At 40.5% G+C, this 24,741-nt stretch overlaps 1 protein-coding gene across 2 annotated transcripts; it reads right to left on the bottom strand.

Annotated features, from left to right (window-relative positions):
• Nucleotides 1-4,165: 4,165 nt before the first annotated feature.
• Nucleotides 4,166-20,442, bottom strand: rbms1a (RNA binding motif, single stranded interacting protein 1a). 2 transcript variants are annotated; one of them, XM_035155168.2, is made up of 14 exons: nt 19,884-20,437; nt 17,845-17,987; nt 15,980-16,038; nt 14,301-14,392; nt 13,032-13,189; nt 11,986-12,065; nt 11,766-11,866; nt 11,079-11,128; nt 10,897-10,987; nt 9,637-9,690; nt 8,697-8,798; nt 7,942-8,010; nt 7,619-7,693; nt 4,166-6,349 (listed from the first exon to the last, which is right to left on the bottom strand). In XM_035155168.2, exons 1-13 carry the CDS (start codon nt 19,932-19,934, stop codon nt 7,625-7,627), a joined length of 1,119 nt encoding a protein of 372 aa, XP_035011059.1. In that variant the 5' UTR covers nt 19,935-20,437; the 3' UTR covers nt 4,166-6,349; nt 7,619-7,624. The 2 variants fall into 2 exon arrangements, 1 of the variants encoding a protein (XP_035011059.1); XR_004695218.2 differs by lacking the exons at nt 4,166-6,349; nt 7,619-7,693 and having other exon boundaries at nt 7,964-8,010; nt 8,697-9,240; nt 19,884-20,442.
• Nucleotides 20,443-24,741: the final 4,299 nt, after the last annotated feature.

The following is a 24,741-nucleotide window of genomic DNA, read 5'->3' as shown; positions in this document are numbered from 1 at the left end:
GAGTGTTAGTGTGAGTGTGTGTGTGTCGGAAAGTGGGTGAGTGTGTGTGCGTGCACACTGGGGTCATGTGTGGGTGTTTGTACAGGCTCCAACTTGCCCATGTGTGTGTGTGTGTGTGGGTGTGTGAGAGAATGTGTATGTGCATATGTGTGTGTGTGCATGTGTGTGTGTGCAGGGGGAGGCTGTGATGATAATGAGTGACAGTAACAACTGCCCGGCTGTGCGACCTCCAGGAGTGAACTTCTTTATTAAGAGATGATCTAACTGATGTGCTCGTGTTGAGCTGTGGAGGCTAAAGCTTTTTTGGAGGCTACAGACATTTTCTGTAAGTTTGAATTGTGTGTGTGTGTGTGTATAGATATCTTTGTGAGCCTAGAGCCTACGAAGTGAGGACATTTTGGCCGGTGTTCACATTATGACCCACTTTCAATGGGCTGTTTGAGGGCTAAGACTTGCTTTTAGGGTTAGGGATGGAATTAGGTTTATGTTAAGGTTAGGGTACGGGGCTTGGGAATTAATTATGCCAATGAGTGTCCTCACTAAGATAGAAGTACACAGTGTATGTGTGTGTGTGGGTGTGTGTGCTGAACTTGTGTTACTTGCTGCAGTGAGGAGGAGGACGAGGAGGAAGCAAGTGCTGTAATACAGCCTCCTTCTTACAGTGGAATGGCTGGAATGCAGGTGTACACATGCATATGCTAGTGGAGCAAGATAAACGTACATAGGCCCCACCCTGTAAAATAATTTAAACTACGAACCCCCCAAAATCCCACTATTTGTCTCAAAGGCTTTTACAATCGCTATCCTCAGGCTCAGCCCCTCTGTTCAGATAAGAAACAAGACTATCTGTCTGCAGCCGACCCAGAAACACTGAGGCTGCACTTCAGCTCACTGCTAACATCAGCAAGCTAACGTGTTAGCACATTGATCTTTAGCAGCTGTCGTGTTTTACACGTTCGACAAGTAGTAGCATGCAGACGTTTGCTCATTAGCACCAAACACAGAGGGCAGGTGCTGCTGATTAGATTGGTGGGTATTTTGTTATAAAGAATTTAAGGACAAATAATTATGAGCAGTTATTTTCACTAAAAGCTTAAGACAAAAACCTCATGGTGGTGCCAGAGGACATGTATGATGCTGTGGGCAAAGATAAACATTGTTTTAGATTGTTGTAACGCACAGTGATTCTTCAGATCAGCATGTGTGTTCGCAGCAGATCCTGTATGTAAGTGTTGATACTACATTGTAAAAATACTCTATTACAGGTAAAAGTCTCTGTTTTAATTCACTGATATATTGGTTTGTTAACATCCATAAAAAAAGAGAGAATACCTGTTTTTACTCAGCCATATTTATATATACCATAATACCATAATTACTCAGCAGGTAAGTGCAGAATACTATCATACTAATATCAGAGGACATGATCCTAGGTTTTTTAAAAACATTTTATAGACTAAACAATCTTCTGATCTACAGATTAATCGTACTCAATGAGGAAAATTTTGGAAAATAATCATCAGTTGCATTCCCATTCTGTCAATCAAAATGCAGTGTCCCAGATTTACATGGTTCGTTATCTTGGCAATTTTAATTTCAAAGACAAGATGCGAATAATTGATAGGTACCTGGTTCAAATTCTGCTGATGGCTGGTGAGACAGCAATCACAAGAAGATGAGGTTAGGTGGATCGTCTCAGCCCAAGAAAAGTGGATTGAGATTGTAGATTGTAAATTTACTCCATGGAAATATTGACACAGCACCTAAGACTACAGAAAACACAGCTAGAGGAATAATAGGAGAAATGGTTGCTATTTAGAACCAAAAATAGCGACTAAGACTATTGAGAAGATTAAATGAACCAGTTGATGAAAACTGAGAGAATAGATGGACCGAAGAAGGTGTTACACCCAAAACAGTTGTCCTGTTTGTTTGCCCATATATGTCTGTATTACTATATAAATACCTATAAAAACCGAAGTATGTACTTTTTAGAATATAGGACTAGATGGTGAATATCCCTTGTACGTTTGAAGGTCTTCTGCACAATTTAAGTTACCAACTACCATGTAGATGTTAGCAGGTATTAGCGGTGACATAACCTTAGCTTCATCAAGTGTTTTGGCCTTGTGATCAATGATACAGGCCGAACCTGAGGGTACACTGAGGCTAAGGGTAAATCTGACTGGCTACTGTTTTGTATGGCTGTTCTATGAAAGCCATGACGCCTGCTCAGTGGATCAGACATCATTACCTCTCCGCCTTTTTAAACTAAACACTGTCCCATTTCAGAACATAGAACAAGATGAAGGATATCCCTTGTATGTTCTAACGCTCTAATTTATATCAGATGTTAGTGACCAATAGCGGATGTTATGGACACATCTTCAGTTGTGTAAAAAGAAAAATGAAATAACAGTGTCTCATCTCTTTGACATTTTGGTCTTCTTGCTAAAACCGACGAAATGATGGAGTAACAAGCGGTGACGGTAACAGTGTTATATTCGGAGGAAGCATCCCATGTGTTGAATCACTGATGTGTATCACACTAAATGAATGATATCGGATACTGTGGCAGGCCTCCCGTCTTTAACGTCTGTGCCCGAAGTCTGACCTTGGGCTTTCTCGAGGGATCAATGCCATGTGTCCCCTCAGCTGTGGAGAATTAAGAGACAGACAGAGAGCGGAGGAGAGGAAGGAGAGAGAGAGACTCTACTTTGGCATGTATCTTATGTTCAAAGGGTTGATGTCCTTACAATAGCCACTTGACTGACAAGTGTGTGTGTCTGTGTGTGCTTGGGCTGCATGCGACATATATTCCTGGAGTTGGGGTTAGAAGGGTGGCAGTGGGTGTGATGGCTAATCTTGCACCCCGGTGGTTTTGATCCTCTTGACTGGTAAGAGATGGGGGCATGGTGCCTTTATGTCTCCGGGATCAGCTGCACTAAGTCTGAGCTTAAGGAGGGAGATCCGGTGCAAGAGTGAAACTACAAAGGCAGAGTTCCAGAAATAGTGCAGGAGAGAATCATGAGCACACACATGTAGCCCTCACTCATCATCCGATCCATCAGAGCTTATATACATAGGATCAGAGGAAATGATCTGAGATTGAAAAGTAGCTCTGTCTGGAGGAGGTGTTGGACAGATCTGTCTTACAGCGCCCCCTGCTGCCATACATCAGTAAAGCCCCATACATTGATCAATGAAGTGGACATTGGATTATTGTGAGGATTATTTAATTAAAAAAAAAAAAAAAGAAGATTTAATCATAAAACGTTTTAAGCTGAGATTTCCAGAAATCTCAGTTTGCTATGTTATTGTTATACGAGTGTTAATCAGTTAGATTTTGGATTAAGAGGTCAAAGGTCATTTTTAGACCTAAAGATTAATTTACCCATAATGCAGAATATAACTCAGCGTGTAAAAGATTCATCATGTCTCCTTTAACTCTAATTATCTGAACTTTCAATTCAAACTTTATATTAGGAGATTTAGATTAAAATCACATCTATGGCTTTGTATCGTATCTGAGTGTTGCATTGTATTCATTCATTTTGATCATGTATTTGAATGGGTATGGTCCCTTAATCCTACATCTGGATCCATACCAACATTTTATGGATTCTTCCTCGGCCCATGTCCCAATTGCCACGAAATACATCCAGTTGTTTTTGTTTTAACTTGCTCACAAACAAACAAACAAACATAACCTACTTCATCGAGGGAAAAAAACAAAAACAACCACCAATAAATTTATCCGACTAACAAGTATTTCCTCTGTATCTGAAGCCTGGCGCCAGAGAGTCAAACACATATCAAATGTGTATGTGTCATTAATCCACAGCTGCAAATGTTAATGAGATTAACGAGTACGATGGGAATGAATGGGCCACAGATGGGGTACATGGGAAGATGGAAAGTATTGAGCAATGAGCTAAAGCATGACTGGAATTTTCATGGGACAATGTGTGTGAAACAGACTAACAGCAGATCCATCCATTGGCTGTACTTGCTCATCTCTTCAGGCTCTGCAGCCAATCCCAGCTGACACTGTATCCCAAATATCTATTTATTCATCTATAATTGTCTCTATCATTTAAACCTCAAGACGAATGTGCAATAGCAAGAAAATACATACGCAAAAAGACCAGTCAGGAGTCGAGTGTGAGAAAGAGAAGAGCCTTTTATTAAGCACTGATTTTATTCCAGTCTTTTCAAAGGAGAGCGAGGAGAAGATTGTTTGAGAATCAGCTGAAGGTGACCGGGGAAGCAATGAGGATAACATGAACATTTTTTTATATTTATATTTTTCCTTTTTTTTTTTTTGTTTTGTTCCAGCAACAAGTGTTCAGAATAAGAAAGTACACTCAGTAAAAAAAAAAAGAGCCTGTTACTGCTTGTATTTTCCTACTGTGAGCATTTACAGCTACAGTACAACCGATTGAGGAGAAGCACCGTGACCATACAGCTGTGACCATACATCTTGTTTCTCAGTCAATTTCTTACATCGGAAATCATAAATTTTTAAAAAATAAAAAAAGCAAGGAAAAAAACCCCTCTTTTTTTTTCCACTCTTGGCCCTAAACGTAAATAATTTATTCAACCTTTCAAACACATGTCGTCAATCATGTGATTTTCAACTTCCATCAAATTAAAATGAAATACTGCTGATTTTCATGCGTGATTGTTGCACTTTATTTTGCAGCAGGCAAGATTCAAGTTACTTTTTTAATTCTTCCAGATTGGCATATTATTACCAATTCACCAAAATGTGGCTAATCTGGAGAGATTTACAGTCGTAACCCAGGATTAGTGATTTGTTTTTTAAAGGGCGAACACAAAAGGTGATGGGAAAGTGGTGAGTCGTCTGAGATCTCTCTAAAATGGCAAAGGCAGAAGAAATGCAGCAAATGAATGCATGGAGCCTGCATTCATTTGTTTCAAACACACAGTAAACCAACTACTCTTGGGGAGAAGCAGGTAGTTGTCTTACTTCTGAATCTCTAAAATGGAGCATCACAACCGAACAACACTCATCACGTCGTGCAAAAACAAGAAACAACCGGGACAGATGTGGTGACGAATAAAGACGAAGCGAAGCACAAAGTTTCTGAGAGAAATGCTGCGCGTGGGAGACAAAAAAAAAACGGTACAAGTCCGATTCAGCCAGCTCCTGAGCGTGGCTTTTTGTTCTGCTTCGTCCACGCTGATGAAAAAGGGGCTTTACCTGCAAACCCCACAACACCAGCCGGCTCTGGCAGAACCATGAGGTAGATCACTTGGTCAAGCTGACCACAAGAGAAAAAACAAAACTCCTAAAAGATGCCCATTGGGTGTAAAACTCGTAATTTCATAAAAGTACGGCTCCTGTTTCATGTCATCCTAAAGTTTGAAATTAAAAAAAAAAAAAGGAAGGAAAAGTGAGAATAAGGAATTACCTTGCTCTGAGTTTACCACCGTTCTGTTTTCTTAGTATTGCCGTGGGGTTCTCATTGTCTTTATTGCTACCACATAACTCGATAGCGAAACACTCGAACAATAGAAATCTCTGTGATTTCACACACACATTTAATCAATCAGATAGAAATACTAGAAATATGACACCTGATCAAGTTTGATGGAAAAGAAAATGTTGGAGGATGTTTGATGTGACGTGAGGAAGGAAGGCACCGTTTCCGATAATAAATTCATTAATTCCCTAATGAAATGGTCACCTGTGTCAGCTGTCAAGTACAGTTGAGCATAAATTGATTCTGTGAGCTTTTCTGTGGCCACTTTGAAAACCCAAAAAAGAAAAGAAAAGAAGCTATTCGGAAACATGAAACTTCAGTGCAAACAACGTTTTGCAAGGTTTTTCCATATATCACAAATAAAGGAACTATAAAATCATAGAAACCTTGAATGGGGAAGGGGGGTTTGGGGGGTAGCTCAATCTCATGCATTTTAATATCCCATCATACTGGGGTGTGGGGGTGTGGGGCTGTGGGGAGGTGGAAGGGGGGGCGGAGGTGGGGGTGGCTAAGGACGGGAGAGGCCGGGGATCCTCTGGTATTGGTTTCGAGGATCCATGAAAAAAAGAGAAAAAGAAGAGCATGTTGTTTCTTATCAAAATAAATCTCGTATTTTTTTTTTTTTTTCTTCTTCTTCTTTTTCTTAGTTTTTTTTTTTTTCTGTGATTAGCCGACTGCTTGAGTCCATTTACACTGTCCTCATTTCCACCACAAACGTTGGGCTGTGCAAAAAAAGTTCACGTGTCTGGTCCAATCAGAGAAGGCGGTGACTGCTTTCACTGTGATGTCATCAGCAACTTCTCACCTGCCGTCTGGCTCACAGAGTGGAGGGAAACAGCCTGAGTGTAAAGACACGGAAAACAGAAATGAAACAAACAGAAATGAAATAAACACTGTAAACGAATATTAACAAAAAACAGAGGAATGCTGTTTTTAATACAGGAGCGTTATACGGTCTTAATAAGAAATAGATTAGTTTATCATCATTTATCAATATTAGTTTTTACCTGCATTTATTTTGTACGTGGGCTGTTTTAATACCATAATAATAATAATAAATGATCTTATCTAACCATGGCTTAGCTTACGTTAGCTTATCTTATCTTTTTATCATTGACTTTCTGCAGAGCTTGACTGTATGAGACTGCTCTCATATTTTTCTGCTGAGGGGAAAAACATTTCCCTCACGCTCCCCTAAAACCTGAGTTTAAACGGATAGTTCATCCTAAAATGAAAATTCACTGATTATCTACTCATCCCTTTGCCGATTAGCCACTTCTGGTGGACTTACAGGCCTAAAAACACAGTGTAAATTACCTCGTTTCGAGTCAAATGTGAATGTCGGGGCTTGCGGACACTTAGATGACACCACACGAGCAGTATGGAGGCATGTTATGTTTTTTCTGTTGTTTTATTAAGTCTGAAGATACTGTAGGTCACTAATCAGCTACACTGTTTACCCCTGAAACTCCTAAAGGTGTTTTGTTGACTCTAACACTTCACCCACCCCGCCCCACCCCCATCAGCATAGGGCTGAGTAGATAATGAGTGAATTTTCATTTCTGGGTGAACTATCCCTTCAACATGTCTGAGCAGGAATTTGAGGCGGCTGAACCTGTTGCAACATGCAACCTACATAGTGTGTATGATGTGTGATGTGGAAATACGAAACATACACTGAAGTCTTATCAGTGAAGTCGGAGACATCTCGTGCGCAACGGTTAAAAAAGAGAAATATTAACCTTTTCAAAGAATCTGGATTTTCCAGTGACAGAGAATTTTAAGTTAACTTATAACTTGTACTTTTATGTCTCAGATGTCTGAAGGGGATTTTTGTTTAATTGCTCTTTAATCTGATTAATGCCATCTGTACCTTTTATACAAGTATAATGTATAGTATTTTTACAACCAGGTAAATCCCAGAAAACCTTTTTCATTAATGGCTTATTACTGATTGTTGAAACCTTAGTCATTGATTGATCACCCTTCAATAAAGAAGATACTACGACATATAAACCCTCGGTATCTTCTGTGGCCGTTAAACTGCTGAAATAAACAAGTGGCTGGTTCTTACGTGACATGATATACGTTCAGAGACTGGAACGCACCTGTGATTACTTGCTGAGTTGACTGTAAGGAGATGAGTTGTTGGAAGAGTCCACTTGCTGTGGCGTGCCATTTTCCTGAAAAGAAAAACATCGTCTCTCATTTAGAACGTGATAATAACGGCCTTCACTGTGTTTGCACTGAGATAATTGATAGTTTCACAGGACCAACACTTCAAAACAAACCCAAGGCCTCCTGAATGGAAGTGGACTGGATTGGCACATGGTGTTATAATTTTCTAAAAGAGTTATTGTTATTGCATTTAAACAACACTGGGAAGGAGGAGAATGAAGATTTGAACGAGAACAAGATATGATAAACTTACAGGTGGTGCCTGCAGGGGAGGATACTGAGGCATGTAAGCTCCCTGGACACCAGGGTTGGCAGCAATGTACTGTAAGATAAGAAAAATAAATAAAATTAGAGCCAAACTATGAACAATATATATTATGACAGAGTCTGGCCTGAAATACAGCCTTGATACACATGCATCTTGTGTTACCTAACTTTGAGGTATGTAGCACTTTACATATAACACAGCTGATCTTAAGTTACAGTGCAGAGGAAACCAAAACCACAAGAAGGAAGAAAAATAAAACACACAGAATTACATGTTAACACAGTGATAACAGGGAAGTTCATACAGCTACTGAGAAAACGCTGTTGCCATAGCAATATGCCTCTGATCTGGAGTTCTCTATGGACTTTTGGGGGTTGATGCCGATGTCAGGAAGTAAAAAAATTCCAATACCGATATATCAGCCGATATATATATATATATACTGTATATAAAGGTTTTATCCGAACCTCAATAGAGCTTGTAAATATGGAACAATTTTGGCTGAGAACCAAAAATATTAAACTGTAATCCATTCAACAAATACAAAATAAAGATTTCAGCTGAAAAACTCAAGTATGTCCATGCAAAGATGGCGACTGGTGGTCAATTTATAATCATAGCGTAAACTGAAACCGGTGTTTTTATCATAACATCTGTGAGTGTTTTATATTTATTTGTACCAGACGGATTAAATGTGATAAACACTGTGAGAATGTAGGAGCTCCCAGACTTCCACTCACCGCTCCAGTGTTTCCCAACGACAGCTGTCCCATCTGCTGAGTAATCATGGCCGAGGGGTGCAGTGACATGGAGGGATCCACAGAGGGAGACATCACAGAACCCTGCAACACAAAGCAGCTCCGTTTATTAAACAACACATCACATGATACAGTCACACAAACTGAATCAACTCATTCTGATAAAACTATAATAACACATAAAGACTGCAACAGGAGTGCTGTGTATAAATATAACACGAGTCCCTGTTTAAAACGTTCATATGTAAGACGGAGCAGAAAGATCTGATGCAAAAAAACATGTTTCTCAGTGGGTTCGAGAAAATGTAAACTAATATGTCCGCAGTCGGCAGCATTCTGAGGTGAGCGTAAAGTATTCTGAGGCTCCCGGGCTGCGTTAAGGGAAAGTATGACATAGGCAGCTCCGCTCTGTCTTCAGATGGCGTGTACTCCTTTAAACATGATGCCTTCAGGGAATAGACCATTTCCTTGTAAAAAGTGGGGGAGGGGGCAGATCAGCAGAGACACTTGTTCCGCTGGAAACCATCTGTTGGAAGAGTCAAAGAGTCACAAGACTGTCTGCTTCAGGCATTTCCTGCTGGATCCAAAGAGAGGAGGAGGAGGAGGCCGGGGGCGGAATGTCTGTTTCGTTGTTCCATTCCTCTTTCATACACACTCCCAACACGCACACGTATATACACACACTTACAGTATATAAAAACACAGTGGCTGTATTTCCCAGAACTCAGCTCTGTCCTTCTACACTTGGGAACGTTTTTCAGACATTGTTTGGCTTGATGGCGTCGGCAGAACGGGCCGATCTAAAATAACACTGTTACTGAGCTACTGTGAGCCGAGAGCCTCAGCTGTAGCCGTGCCACACACCCACTTCCTGTCCACAGAATAGGAGGGAGAGTATGAACAAACGCCGTCGTTCCCTTACCGGGTGTTGCATGATGTATGGTTGATGAGCCGCCACCCAAGAATGACTCTGTAACTAACAGAGGAGACAGAAAAGAGAAAGTTACTTGTGTGTCACTGCATTAAGGCAGCCGCTAACCTATATGATATATATACAACTTTCTTACTGATGTCCACACCAAGCTAACAGACACAGCAAACTCTAAATGGCAAAGCAGGAGGAAGGGGAATTTACTTAGCTTTTAGGGCAGCTACTGAGAAAACCCTGTCATTTGAGCCTCTGATCCAGAGGATCTCAGATCTCTGGTAGCGAGGCGTGGTGACATTAAGAGGGGTCTTAATTTATTTATTGGTTGTGGCATGCACTACTGTATGTATGTATAAGGGCCTGGACGTGTACTTATAAGTAGAGATGTTCCAATCGCCATGGACTAACAATCCGGAGCCACTTTGATAAATTACCTGAAGGTAGATCTTATCACACTGATGCTTGTTCAGGTCTTCATTTTTCTAGAAAGTTTAATTAGTTATTTTAATTCTATAAAAATGAGGTCAAACATCATGATTGACAGCTGTAACTGATTCGTGATTAGTCAAGCTCACTGGAATCTCTCTACGGCCGCTCCAACCCCCATATATGAAAGCTGCAAGATAGCAGCTTTCATATCCAGGATATTTTGGCTTTATTTCTGGATAGTGGGAGGAAGTATAGACGTGTCGACCTGCTTTATATACATCTTTGCCTCAGTGTTTGTGCTGCCATTTAATGGACAGCTGGAGGGGTGTGTCTGAGAGGAACTGCCTCCGCCCTCTGATTAAAAAGTGAGCTATGGTCAAAACTAGTTGTGGATAAGGACAGAAAAACCTGAATGCATTCAGTGAGTGTCTATAGCATCTGGTAGATGACTCTATTCCAGACCTGTGTGTGTTTAAACCCTGCTCAACGAGACCCTACATTCATCCCTCCTGAATGAATTCCAAGCGAAGAATGTTGTCAGTGGTCGGAAGTGTTCGTGCTGAATAGAAAGATGATGAATCAAGCACGAATCCACTTATGATGAAGCATGACTCAGAGAGAGAACTTCACTCGTACGACACACTAAGCTTTCTGCTATATTACATGATGAAGTGTGAGGTGATCTGGAGCAGTTTTATCACCCGCATCTGTAGCACCTGTCACACCCACACACAAGCAAAGATAGAGCCTAGCACACTAATAATCGCTCCATGAATTCAAATGCAACATAGAGGGGAAGAGTGAGACGGGGATCTTGTGCAGTACCTGGTAAGCAGAGACTGGAGACATGTAGGGGGACATCGCAGGCTGCACAGTCATTATCCTGTTGGTCACTGGATACGGAGAAGGATAGTACCTGGGAAACAAAAGACAGTATTTCAAAACCAAGCTGAGGATTTATGAGGCCAGTGAAAAAGTTAACATCATGAACTGTTACTACAACCTACCCATTCTGTATAGCTGCTGAGGAGGGGTCATAGGTGAGAGTCATTGCACCCTAAGCCGAGAGAACAGAAGATTATTATTAGACTTAGAAGAATTTCTTATCTATGTCTTATCACTGCGTCATAACAATTTAACCCAAAATGAAATAATGTTCAGTACATGTGAAAATGATCAATTTTGTCAGTTTTAACATGGTAATATATTAAAATGTTAACGTATCTTGTACCTTATAACACAGATTTTACACCATGGCATTCATGAACCCCCTATTTTATTTTAGTTTGTATTCAATTCATTGTAATCTTAATCTTTTGATTAAGGATTGCTTAACATTTAAACTGTTTAAAATGTCATCATTTTGTCTTATAAAGCAGTTTGTGACTTGTTATATAAATAGGGTGAATAATATTAATATAATGATAATAATTTCTCCAGGATTATATAATAAATGTGATTTATATAAGACAAATAATCATTTTAAAAGTGGTTCAAGTTTTTTTAAAAATAGGAATGATTTAACACATTTAGCAGAATTTATGACATCTTGTGAACCTTTGTGTGTGAGCTGGGTGCAGCTGTATGCAGGCCACACTAATAATAACTTAATTCATTCTTATAGCATTAATAATTTAACATAGAGGAGTTGGCAAAAGGTAAAAGTTATAGTAAGATGAAAGGTGGACACTTACTAGTCTAAAATCCCCCGTCTGTCCGTTGGGAGCGAATCCGCTGTGAGCGTGTTTCTTCCTTTGACTGTCTGCAAACTTACACAGCAACGGCTGAGGTGGAGCTGTGAGCAAAGCACAAAGAGAAGAAAAACGTATTAACAGTCACTCAACAATCAATCATCACCACCTCCACAGTTTTCATGTGGAGGAAAATGTGCAGTGAGGTGAAATTCCTTCCTACCCAGACCTCCAGAAGCTATCTTGATAAATTTTCCATTAAAGTGGGAGATGACTGCGTTACACTGCTCCGTTGTGTCCATCCTGACAGGGGAGAAGATGAAACAACACCCATGACTCATCAGTAAATAACACAGGGTTGATCTACAGTACAAAAAAAAGCAAATCCTGAACAGAAAGAGGTATTGTTAAGCATGACTCACATTGGGATCACTCTTAGCGCACCTCGTACAAAATTCGAACATGACCGTCCTCTTCATTTTAATGCTTCTTCACACTCTAGTCGGATTCTGACACAAATATTCTTGCCTTTATGTGTAAATAGAACAGGAGCTAATCAACGGTATCTCGGCTCATCTTCACACCCTCAGCAGGTTTATCGGTTTAAGATTCAGTGTGAGAACTATTTCGAAGATCATGGCTGGGTAACAAACATCAAAGACAAAGGTCAACAGCAGCCTGTGTCTTGCATGAGATCACACAGACATGGTTTGCCATTACAAGACTTGTGACAGCAGTTTAAACACAGAACAAGTCCTGTGCAGACGACCGGACATGGCCGACTTTAATGACGTAAAGTGTCAAACTAATATTTGCATGTGTGATCGTAAAACAGGAAGATGTTGAAACCACGTCTGAACTGCACCAAAACTGGATGTTTTTCAACATTATTGTTGATTTCTCAGAGAATAATTCATGGATCTTAATGACAAATATGACTGATATTTATGAATGTGTGAAATTTGGTGCAGATCCAAATGATCAAATCTACATCTACTGAATTTAAATGGAGTTTCGAAGGGGGACTGTTGGGCCTCGGCAGAGATATGTGCTCTCTTGTTGCCATTGTGGTTGTGATTGCATAATAATCTTTTGCAAATATTCCTATTCTTAACACAAATTGACAAAATATTTGTACATGAATGATTGCTCTTGAAAAGTAGCTAAGTTGTTTGAATATTCATTGGGTGTCAAACATGTGGGTCTATTCTGCAAATACTCTAAAGGTGATTCCTCAGGGACTAATTAAATCAATGATCTGAAACTAACCTGGCGAAGCCCACGCCTCGGCTGTTGCCGCTGTAGTCTCGGAGGATCCGCGTGGAGACGACCTGGCCAAACGGCTGCAGCATGTTCTCCAACTCCTTCTCGTCCACAGAGAGAGGCAAGTTGGAAATGTACAGATTTGTTGGGTCCTGCTCCTGTTGCTGTTTGCAGGAGAAGAGGAAGGAAAAGAGAAAATATATTCAATGTGCTGTGTGTTTTATCGTGTGTTCTGCATCTGACATCTGACCTGAGATGTTTCTCATTCAGCAGGCAGAGGAGCAGATAAAGGCAGTGCTGCGATTATCTTCAATGACAAATCGGACAGAATATATTCTTCTCTGGTATGAAACATGTCTTGCTGGATGAGGATTTGAGACGCAGCTGAAGAATGGTTTACGGTCAGAGGAAGACATTTGGTTAAGCAAACACTAAGAAGCTCTTGTGCACACACGCACAACCAGAAACACACTTCATCTTTACTGTGCAGCAGCTCAGCGCCTCCACGGTCTTCCCTAGAAACAGCAGGAGAGCAGCGTAGCCTAGCTACCGCAACACAAACTGTGCTCTGCTGTTTGTTCCAAACAGAGCGGCTACATGCAGGTCTCCAGACAGCAACCCCTCATCAGTGAACTAGGAAACAGGGTCGCAACTGGAAGGGACTTTAAAGAAAATATCTGATGATTGAGACTATTTCCGCTGTCCTCTACGAGACAAATCACAGATGTAACACAGATATATCCTGTTTGTTGTCTAAAAATATGTTTTGAAAAATGAAAAACTGGTGTGCTTTACTTTAAATGAGTCACAGAGGATCAAAAGTGAGTCAGAGTAGTAGTACTGGAGCTATAGTGCTTTGGTGCAGAAATATATCAGTATGCATGAATGGTAAATGTGATTCTCTGTGATAGTTATAATAAAATCAAACTCAAACTTTGCATTGTCTGCACAGTCTAAACTAACCAGAGATTACTGTGCGTGTGTGTGTGAGCTGCGGCTGCTGTGTGTGACCTGTCACATTGACTGACGGGCTGTTTGGCAGCGAGAGACGTGACATCTGGTTTCTACAGTGAAAGTAAATGGGGTCACGAGAAGAACAGCTTGTCAGCTGAGGTCACGTGACCAGTCGAATGTCGTTCGCCAACACACACCGGACACATGCACACATTAAAGAAGAACAGCCCCGCAGAGATGTTCACAGGCAAGGCAAATATGTACATACACGCACACGCACACACACACACGTATATATATACACACACGGCTGTAACTCACCTTGGCCATCTGGGCCTGTATGCCACTGGTTTTCAGAGCATGCACAGCCTTCAAAGCAGCTCCTGGGCTGTCAAAGTCCACAAAGCCGTAACCTGTATTTGGTAGAACAGTATTTACATGATCAGTCAACACATAATGAGGCAAACCACCTATTTTAAATGGAAGAGTGTTACTGAGGGATTGATCATACACTGAGGTTCATTGTTTGATACTGTAAATACATCGAGATGTGTTTTGCATTATGAATCAATGATGTCGTCGTTTACATTTATGCAAACTATTTTTTACGGATCTGATTTCTCTCATTGGTTTCTGCGTTACTTTAAGTAACAGTTCAACACTTTGATGAGAAGCTTGATACCGCGCTCACGTCTAAAATTTGTTTTAGAATCCTCCTTAAAGAATTAAGGAGCAAGAGACAAGAGTAATCTAAGACAAATGATCTTCTGCTGTCCTCATTGGTTGCTCAGTTTTCTTTAGACTTAAATTTGATTACTGAGACAAATTTTCGATATTGTGTGGGCTCACGAGCGAGCCAATCAAGCTTTCTTTTGTTAATCTTATCTCGAGAATTGTATTATTTGAAACAAATAAACGTTAGTGGAGGGAGACAGAAATAGGACCATTTTAACATCTTAACCGAGGATCTAAATCTCTCATTTACCTTTAAATGGGTTATGTCTCTGAGAAAAAGGCAATAAAGACCAATGAGAGATCGTATGTTAAATGTTCCTTTTCTCTGGGTAAATATGTTACATGGCCCAGCAGCCAGTTATCTCAGCTTAGCATCAAGACTGGAAACAGAGGGAAACAGCTAGCCTGGCTCTTTCCAAATGTAAGAAAACCATTTTTTGTTGAATCTGTACCAAACTGTATGTAACAGTAACTGAGGTGTGTAAATGACATGTTGAAGTTTTGCAGGGGATTCATTCTTTGCTGAGATCAACAATTCAATTCAGAGTCTTTAAAGTCAAAATGTCAAACTGTTAACCGGTTTCTATGTCTATGATAAATTGCACACACTTTCCATGCCCTTTCACCGTTTCCCAAAGCACACCAGGCTCTGTCTGATTCATGAATATGTTTTCCCATCATCCCGTCACTCACTGGTTTCTATGTATTTTCAATACTGTGTAAATCTGGGACTCTTGAGGAGGCTAATCCATCATAATCTGCTTTTGTTTCAGTCAAACTCACTGTATGGTATCATTGCATTGTAATGCAGTGCAGGGGTTGTAAATCAACATACGTTCAGCTGTGGTGTCAGACCACAAAGTAACAGGTTTGACAAAAATAAAAGCAGACATAGCCACTGTTGGTGTGTTCACAGTGATGGATCACCCAACTCGAGGAAGTATTAGACGTAGCAATCGGTTTTCACACTGGGTGGAAAATCATGAGCTGCAGGGAAGGAGTGGAAATTCATTCCAAACCACATGGAACATGTTAAAGGAATTATCTGCAGTCATGTATAGTCATACACAGCATACAAACTAAAGCATCAACGACTGTTCCATTGATGGATCAGGTAAAACATGTATTAGCCTCCATATTTAAACGTGCAGCAGAGATATGCTACAATACTGGGATTTCAATGATGACATTAAATATAGATTTTCTTCTTATAGAACAGAGCTGAACAATGACGGCTACTACGGTGAGTTAATGACCTTACTGACCTTTACATTTGTTGGTTGTCTTGTCCAGGATTGCCTTTGCTGACTGAATCTTTCCATACCTGAGCAAACATCAACATAAAGATTACTGTCAAAAAATAGAAGAACTGGTGATCATCCTTTTAAAAAAACGACTGAATCTTTGAGCCTTCTCATTACCTCCCCCAAGGAGGTTATGTTTTCACCTCTGTCCATTTGAGTGTTTGTTAGCAGGATTACACAAATAAACTAGGATTGTATTTAAACAAAACTCTGTGAAAGAATGGGACATGGAGCAAGATAGAAGACATAACATTTTGGCGCAGATGTGTTCAAACTACCATCACTTTCTTAAATTGGATGAAAAAGAGACTGATGTTCCTGAATGTGTGTAATTTGGTGCTTGATTGAATTTACTGTTGGGCCGTGGTGGAGGGTTGCGCTCTACTGAGGGCCATTCTCGTTATGTAGTGTTTATGTCAGTCAAATGTCTGTGTGTCCCTGAGGATATAATTTGTACAGAGAGTAACTTCATTCATCACGGTGATATCAAACAGCAGAAAAAGGACAATTTATGAAAATGATAAAAAAAAGTGGTAATGCTCATTGAGATACATCACTACATGTTACCAAATACTGATAATCCAATTTCAGAGTTTCAGGCTCTGTTTGACTTAATAATAAGTTGAACTGTGGCACAAGCTGTGAGCTGCAATCTGAATGCCTAGCTTACATCACCATTCAGAGCTTGTTGCTATGAAAAGCGCTTTCATTTCTGCTTTGTGCTGCCAAACACCATTGGGAGCATGAACAAAACACAAGCAAACAGGACACAAACAGCTGCTGCGGCTGGTTACATGGGTGAATGCCTCTCTCCATATGTTCGGGATTCAGAGGGAACGAGAGGAGACAAAACTCCACTAATGATGGCGTCCACCGCACTCACCACTCGGACCGAAGCCTGTAGTATCGAGTATTGAACGTGTTTACCTGGCTGCTTTACACAACATCTTTTGAATGTCATGTTGGCTTCACTTCCACAGTGGAGCGATGACTTCTCTCTGTTTATAGATGTGGTTGGAGCGTTTTATGTGTCAGCGTACACTATGGTTAGACCAGTGCATAATCCTGAAGACAGACATTGATGTTTTTGCACGAAAACATCCAATACTCAAACAAATAAGTATTTTCGATCAATTTGTTTAATTAAATTTGGTTTTTATTTAGCTATTCGAATGCTATTTATTTAGTTAAATTTCCAAAACCTCGCTTGTCATCATCGAGGAAACAGCTTCATAACTGTTGTTGACAGGATGTTTTGATGAAACCCAGAGTGATTCATCAAAACATTCTGTCAACAAATTCAATTTTTAGAAGCTCATAATTAAATTGGGAAATGCCTGTTTTTATTATCATGCCAAGAGCTAGAAGAGAAGACTGCTTACACTCTCATAGCTAACTGTCCAGGAAATATGAAGCGAGCACCCTCAGCTAGTTAGCTTAGCACAAAGACTAGAAACAGGGGGAAACAGCTAGCCGGGCTCTGTCCTAAGGTAACGAAATACATCTAATGTTACCAGCCCTTTATAATTCACAAATTGACCTTATAAATCTTGCATGTAAAATATAACTTGTTATGGTTTTACAGTCGTTTCCAGTCTTTGTGCTAAGCTAAACTAAGATAAGCTAAGCTAGCATCACCTGGCAGTGTGTTGTCTGTGGTTATCAAGTCAGGCTGGGATGACTTTGGTATTAGAAATTCTCCAGCCTGCTACTGGCCCCTTTTTTTCAGCAAACAAGCATATCAGTGACAAAACACTGCTGTGCACACACAAGCATACTTGTAGTGTGTAGTGTTCAGTGTTCAGTGTGTGTGTGTGTGTACTCACTGGTGACAGAGTTTGACCAGGTCCAGGTCTGTAGTGGCGGGAGGCAGTCCGCGGATGTACAGGTTAGTTTTGCTGAGCTGCTCCAGGCCTGTGCTGCTGCTGTTGCTGCTGCTGCCGGGACTGGACGGAGTCATGGGGTACGACTGCACACAGGAAACCCACTGTTAGGACGTGTATGGGAGCTCGATAATCTAATTTAAAACGCAGGTCAACGGTGATCACAAGAACATCTCATCCCGTCTGCGTTGCAGTAAAAGTTGGGCTCTTGTACATATGTGATAAGTACATTTCCTTTATAATACAGCGCCATTTTCAATATGACACTTCTTATTGACCTGTCCAAGGTGTACCCCACCTCTAGGATTGGCTACAACCACCCCCGCGGACCTCAAAGAACCGATGTTATAATGGATGTAATGTAACTATTTTTAGACTAAAACATCTCTACTTTTTACCTCAGTAAAAGATTTGAATATCGTTCTTCCAACCGGTCTCAGTGTAAGTCAGGTTTGACCTTCAAGCTCCTGGTTGTTGTAAAAATGTGATTCAAAACCACGGAGTATAACAAAATATATTTATTCTGGGATGTGGGCGTTGATGATTCACAATTTGATTAAATCTCTGTTCACATCTTCACATCCTGCCGTTGTGTTTATCACAAAACTACAGTTTTCTTCATTCCTGTGAGCCAAACCACACCGCGCTGCCCTGCAAAGCATTTCCTTCCCCTTACTCATTCATTAAAATAGCTCCCAGCCACACCAAACCCTCTCCCGATCAGATCAAAGACAAAGGCATGACAGAATCACACCATCTGTCCATAACCAAAGGACAATCCGCTCCAAGTGCCAAATCCACGGGTATAACTATGATCGCGCCAAACAAGAATCACTGACATACCCCTCCAGAGTCTTGTGACGGGTGAACGTTCGCAGCAGCTATTTTTCTTTTACAGATGAGGAATTGATTGCTGTGGCAGGAACATCTGTTCGGCCTGTTATGTGTTCAAGTGGAGGCCTTACATTTTTGTTGGTATGCAATTACCACGCTAACTTTATTTGAGACCACCACGGGTTCACATAAGGCCTCTGAGAGCGTGCAGGGTCTCCATTAAAGACAGCAGCCATACTGTATTTCCCAGACACAATATGAAATAGTATAGCAGACTAAACCTGTGTTAACGATTACACTGAAAACTCATTCGCTGCTTCACCGCAGGGGGTTTAGATTCATGTCCTCAAAGACATCGAGCACTATCTTCCGATGAAACATTACAGCTGGATTTGAAATGTGGGTATTTGGGGTGTTATAGGCGGCAAGCTAAAAAAAAAAACCCTCAAACCCTCAAACCACCTAATCTGATTCAGGCATCTCTATCATCACAGGGGCCTTCTCTATTCTCATCTCCCATCTAAATCCAAAGGTGCGATGGGAGAGCAGATGGGTCTTCGATTGCATTTTTTCTGTTCACCTGAGAGGTCAAAATGAAGGATGCGACCTGCACAGTTCACTCCAGCCCACTGACACACATTACATTACCTTAGCCTGAGCTATCTCCCCCCCCACACCCCCACCTCCCCACCCCCCTCTCTGGATTCACCCAGAATATATTAACCTATAAAACATACTACAGTTCCCGTCATGCATATTGACCACAGCAGGCGATCGACTGGGCAAACAAGGTTATATGGACATAATAATGAAGGAGCTGCACATCTGGTCCGAAGCTGGGTTTATCTCAACATGAAGCCTAACAGATGATCGAGCTTCCCAAGTCGGACTAAAACGAGTGGATCCGTATTTATTACATGTTGTTGTGTAGAATTACACGAATTCAGGGTGAAAATGATGTTATTAGAACGCATTTATTCCATATGGAAGCCGGGGAGGGCTCTCCAATGTCATATCTGGCTGCCATTATTCCGACTGTGTGTGTGTGTGTGTGTGTGTGTGTGTGTGCGAGCAGAAAAAAAAAAAGTAGGCAGAGATTAAAGAAATGATAAATAATAATAAAGTGCGTGTATGTGTGCGGGACCTACCTGCTTGCGATTGGCTGTCTTCAGCGGGTTGCCCGTGTTTGCAAAGATCATCCTGGAGGTTACAGATGATATTTTTTCTCCCCCCCTCCGCCACAAATAAAAAAAATCGCAAAAAAAAAAAAAAGGAGAGAGGAGACGGAATCCGAGCGGCGAGAGGAGAACTATGAATGAGCCGGTGGGTTCAGATCATACCGGAGAGGATGGTTACTAAGAAATAGATCCTGCATAGGTGAAGTGACACATCTATACGGACAGATGCAGGAGATGGAGCAGCCCTCCGGTCCGGTTCATTGATCTACGACGTCCTGCTGCAGACCTCAGTCCCACCTACTACAGACCCAACCATCTGCGCCTGTGCGGGGGTGTCCTCCGTCACACGAAGCCGCACGGACGCCGCATTCGAACCCGCACCGCTGCTCTGTGTCGTTGGGTTAGAGGCGCGACGGTGCGTCCGGTGTCCGCGGCTTCGTGCGTGATCCGATACAAAAACGCACACGATGCGTTCGATTAGCAGAAGCGCAACGCGACCCCCTCGCCGCCTTCCATGTTGTCGTCGTCCGCACATACCAAACATTCTTCACCCCCACCTCCTCCAACCACACACACACACACACACACACACACACACACACACACACACCCTTCCTCTTCCTACCCTTCCCCCCATCCAACACACTACATGTCAGAGAATCAGGATGCAATGAAATATAAGCAGGGCCCTGGCCTCCGCTGGAGGTCACAGTCTCCCTGTAAACACAACCGTGCACCACTGTGGGTTAATCATGAACAACAACAAATAAAAAACAGGCTGCAAATATTTTTGAAATAACACATTGTTGTAATAAAAAAACTCATTTACTTTACTTTACACAGCGTGTAGCCTCCTGTTTTCTGATTTGCAGCATGTGTCCTGTAAAGGCTGCGTGGAGTTGTTCACTTCAGTTTACAACAAAATGTGTTTTTACCCACAAAAGATTTGTTACTAAAAACAAAGAAATAAGTTTACAAACTATAAATAAGGGCGAAAAACTAATAAAAACAATGTATAGACCGAAAAGGTGTGGGCGGAAGAACATGCCTACCTTTCATACCCTGAAGAATTCAACTGGCAACCCTATTAGTTTCTAAAATCAATTCCATCAAACAGGAAAAATCTGTCACCTTCTTTGTGTTTTTACATTTTTTTTTTAAATATAAAAAGGGAGCTACACCTTTTTAATTCATTGTTATCACCTTTTCATATATTTACCCCTTCTACAGAAGCACATCTATTTTTTATATTTGTCTTTACCCTTATTTTGTTAAACTTGCCAGTCCCCCTCAGTTGATATCTGCTGTCGAGACTCAAACAAACTGAATTGGGATATGCTAGCTTTATACATTATTTGTGTACTAACCAATAAAATCTCAAGGCGTATGACCTAATAAAAAGTGGATTTGTTATTTGTCGGTATATACTGTATATGTAAATCATGTGATGGCTTAATTTTTTGTCGTAGAAACAAAATATTGACTCATGAACTCATACATCAAGAGACTCTTTGATATTTTTTTCCGTTCACAAGATTGATTTGCCCACACGTGGTTTGTAAAAGTGAAAACTGTGCATTTTTCATTTTTGTATTTGGCACTCAAAATAAGTGAGAGGTGGAAAATGAGGAACTACAGTTTCCTGGTTTCTCTTCTGATTAGCATGAAAATAACTTGACCACTTTTCTATCTCTGGCGTTCAACCTTTTAAGACCGTTTGGGTTCATCAGACAGAGAAGAAAGCTTTTATTTGTAGTTATTGCCCTCAGAGTGAGGAACGGCCTCCCTCATTACACCAGGTCAACCCTCTTTTGTCCGCTGGGTGTGTTTTACATCTGCCTCTTCTAAAGTTTGCGTTTTAACCTGTAATTCTTATTATCTTGAGCTGTAGTTATGACGTTTAGTCTTCATATGCTTTAATGTGAAAACAACAATAACTAATCAGGGGTATTGCTGTGTGCACGATACCTTACCTTAGGGAAACTAACCATGTTCTTAGCCTTTTTGTGTACGAAATATACCAAGATGTTCCTAAATAAAATTGTTGTTCAAAGTAATTTTCCCCCTTATATTGTACCTTGGGGAATATTAGATAAAAGTTTAAATAAAATATTTCATACAAGCTCCAAATACCTGAGTTTTCATTCAAAACTTTGAATGCATTCGGCTCATTATCCAATCCTACAGAGAACCGTCTCCTGGCTCTGAAAAAGCATCTAGACCTTAAAATTTACATTTTACAATGTGAATAAACAGTACATTTTTAGATGACTCATTATAAAACAAAGCAAATCCGACAAATATGGGAATCATGAAGCACATGGACCCTGAGTGTAGAAAAACTTGAGTTGCTAGATATGTTACAAGATACAGTAACACAAAAATACAGCACACAAACAATACTTTACACTACAGTGCATCAACCCATCGTACCTCACTGAGCCACTTTGCAAGCCACACTGTTCAAACACATTCATCTGTATTTTTGAACGTCGCAATTCCGACATTTTTGAAAGATGCTAAATATGTTGCCTCCATGAACTATTGATAAATAAACAGGCTTCGATATTTCACTCAATACAAACATTATAATGCTTCAATGCTGATACATCGGGAAAGTGTGATACTGTCCCTGTGTTGAAGGAAAAGATTTTTCCAACCTTGGAGCTACTCAAGAGGAAACCCCGTTACTGTGACGGGCTCAAATCAATATAACGTGTCCTTGTGTTTATTTTGATCCTTTGAGTCAAATGTATTCGACCTACATCTTTTTGCAAACCTTTAAATCATCACCCATGTAAAAACCATGAGAAAATTCAGTGTGCTGTGGTTCAGTGTGACTTTGATAAAAAAAATTTGAGCAATAAATAATTCTGGTCAGTTTAGCCTTTCTTTATAAGTAGATAACACAGAGATGACAGATGAGAGAGGATGGGTGATGTGCAAAACAGGTAGAATCAAACTACAGACTTTAGATCGTATGGTGTCGCTCTTAACCGCTACAAATAGATTTTAATGTTTATTCAGAGAGTTAATTATAAACTTCAGGCTACACAGGTGTACAGTGTTTGTGTCGGACGAAACTGGCTGGGTTCACGCTGTCTTTTACTTTGACCTAATTACACTCATTTTATATTCACATACAAACACTTAAGGACTCAAAGCAACGCTTGCTTGCAGGTCCTGCAGGAGATTTATGGAGCAGAGCTGAATCCAAATCCCATCAGGGTGCAGAGAAGCTCTTAAAGCATCGAATTTCTCTTCCTTGTTTCCTCTGCTGGTGGGATTAAGGTTTCATGCTGGTGTCGTGTTACAAGCTACTTCTGATCATCCTAAAAAAAAAAAATCATTCCTATCTAGATAATCTGCAGCAATAATCTTTTTTGAAACCGATGATTTCCTGTGCTTGTTAATATCCATTTTGATAAATATTGATGAGTAAACCCATCAAATAGATTTCATATATATGCTAATATTTCACAAATTAAAACTGTGCATTTCTCCTCCATTTGCTTAATGCTTTGAACCTGTTTGGTTTCCAATGCTGCATTTATCTCAAGCCTTCCATTGGGCTCATTTATCCATGTTTCCATTGTTTGTCTGGGTCATTTACAAAAGCTTTAGAAATTACTTTTCCCCATATAGAGCAACAAAATGAATAGGTTTCGAATTGAGCCACTGGGAAGCTGTCAACCAATCATATGTGGAGCTGCATTCAATGGGACCACACAGTCAGCAATAATGATTCATTAACAAAAACTCAGCCCCCTCGAAAGGAAAAAATAATGGCCCTCTGCCTCCTGTATTGTCTTCACTCATCAAGTTATTGCTTAGATAAGACCCCTTTAATGGTGGGTGTAGCCTAAACCTGCTGAAGTGTCATTATAGGAGACTACAAGCCAAAGGAAATGAGATAAAACTGAGAGAGCATTAAGGATGTATACTTTAATAATCTGGAGGATGGGCATCTTGAAGAAGCACATCCTGGTTTAGGCTGTGAGGAGGTAGCAGGAGGTGCTGTGGGTGTGGAGAGGGAGGGACTGAGGAATGTGGATGATTATCTGTCCTCTCTGCATCCACCAAAGAACTAACATGCCAGCTGACCTGTCTGGCTGTGACACGGCTTGGACAGATCGTCAGAGTTGTTCTGCAGGATTGGCCACTGCCGGTGTGAAATACACCAGAGCAAATGAGGGCTTTTCCACCAACGCCAGTGTGACGGCGTGGCTTGGCCTGGAGTTTGTGGCTCCTCTGGGAATAATGAAATGCCTGCATGTTGAAATATGAGACGCCACACAGACGTCACAGCAGTTTTCATTCCTTGTAGTATTAAAGGAGAGACGCTGCATGTTTTATCAGTGTTGGTGATGATAACAACCCTGGCTAAGTCCATTGTTGCATTCATTTAAATTCTAATATGTATATCTAATAACCCTAAAGTACTAACTTAATGTCCCAGTTGATGGCATATTTAATATTGTTCTTACCACTTCTCTCTTTAAAAATAAATATTGGACCTATTCGGTAGTTTCAAACTAAAATGATGTTGTATGGTGTAGCTACATACTGTGTACTTTACATACATACTCTTAACAGCAGCTAGGGACAAAGATTAAATTGTGTTTGAACATTGATAAATGTTCAAAACATGTAAACAAAGAGCCATTAACCTACCAGAAGCACACAACCTCTCAGTAAGGCCAGCAGAAAAGAGAGCAAGGGAAACTATATCTTATCCTATCATGATCTTTTCCAAAAACACATTTAATTCAAGTTTATCGATACAAAATAAAAATCCAGCCAAGGGACTGAACAGCATAGATGATAT

This window comes from Hippoglossus stenolepis, chromosome 1, assembly GCF_022539355.2.
Source record: "Hippoglossus stenolepis isolate QCI-W04-F060 chromosome 1, HSTE1.2, whole genome shotgun sequence".
Classification (NCBI taxonomy): Eukaryota; Metazoa; Chordata; class Actinopteri; order Pleuronectiformes; family Pleuronectidae; genus Hippoglossus; species Hippoglossus stenolepis.
This window is presented reverse-complemented; position numbering and strand designations above follow the sequence as displayed.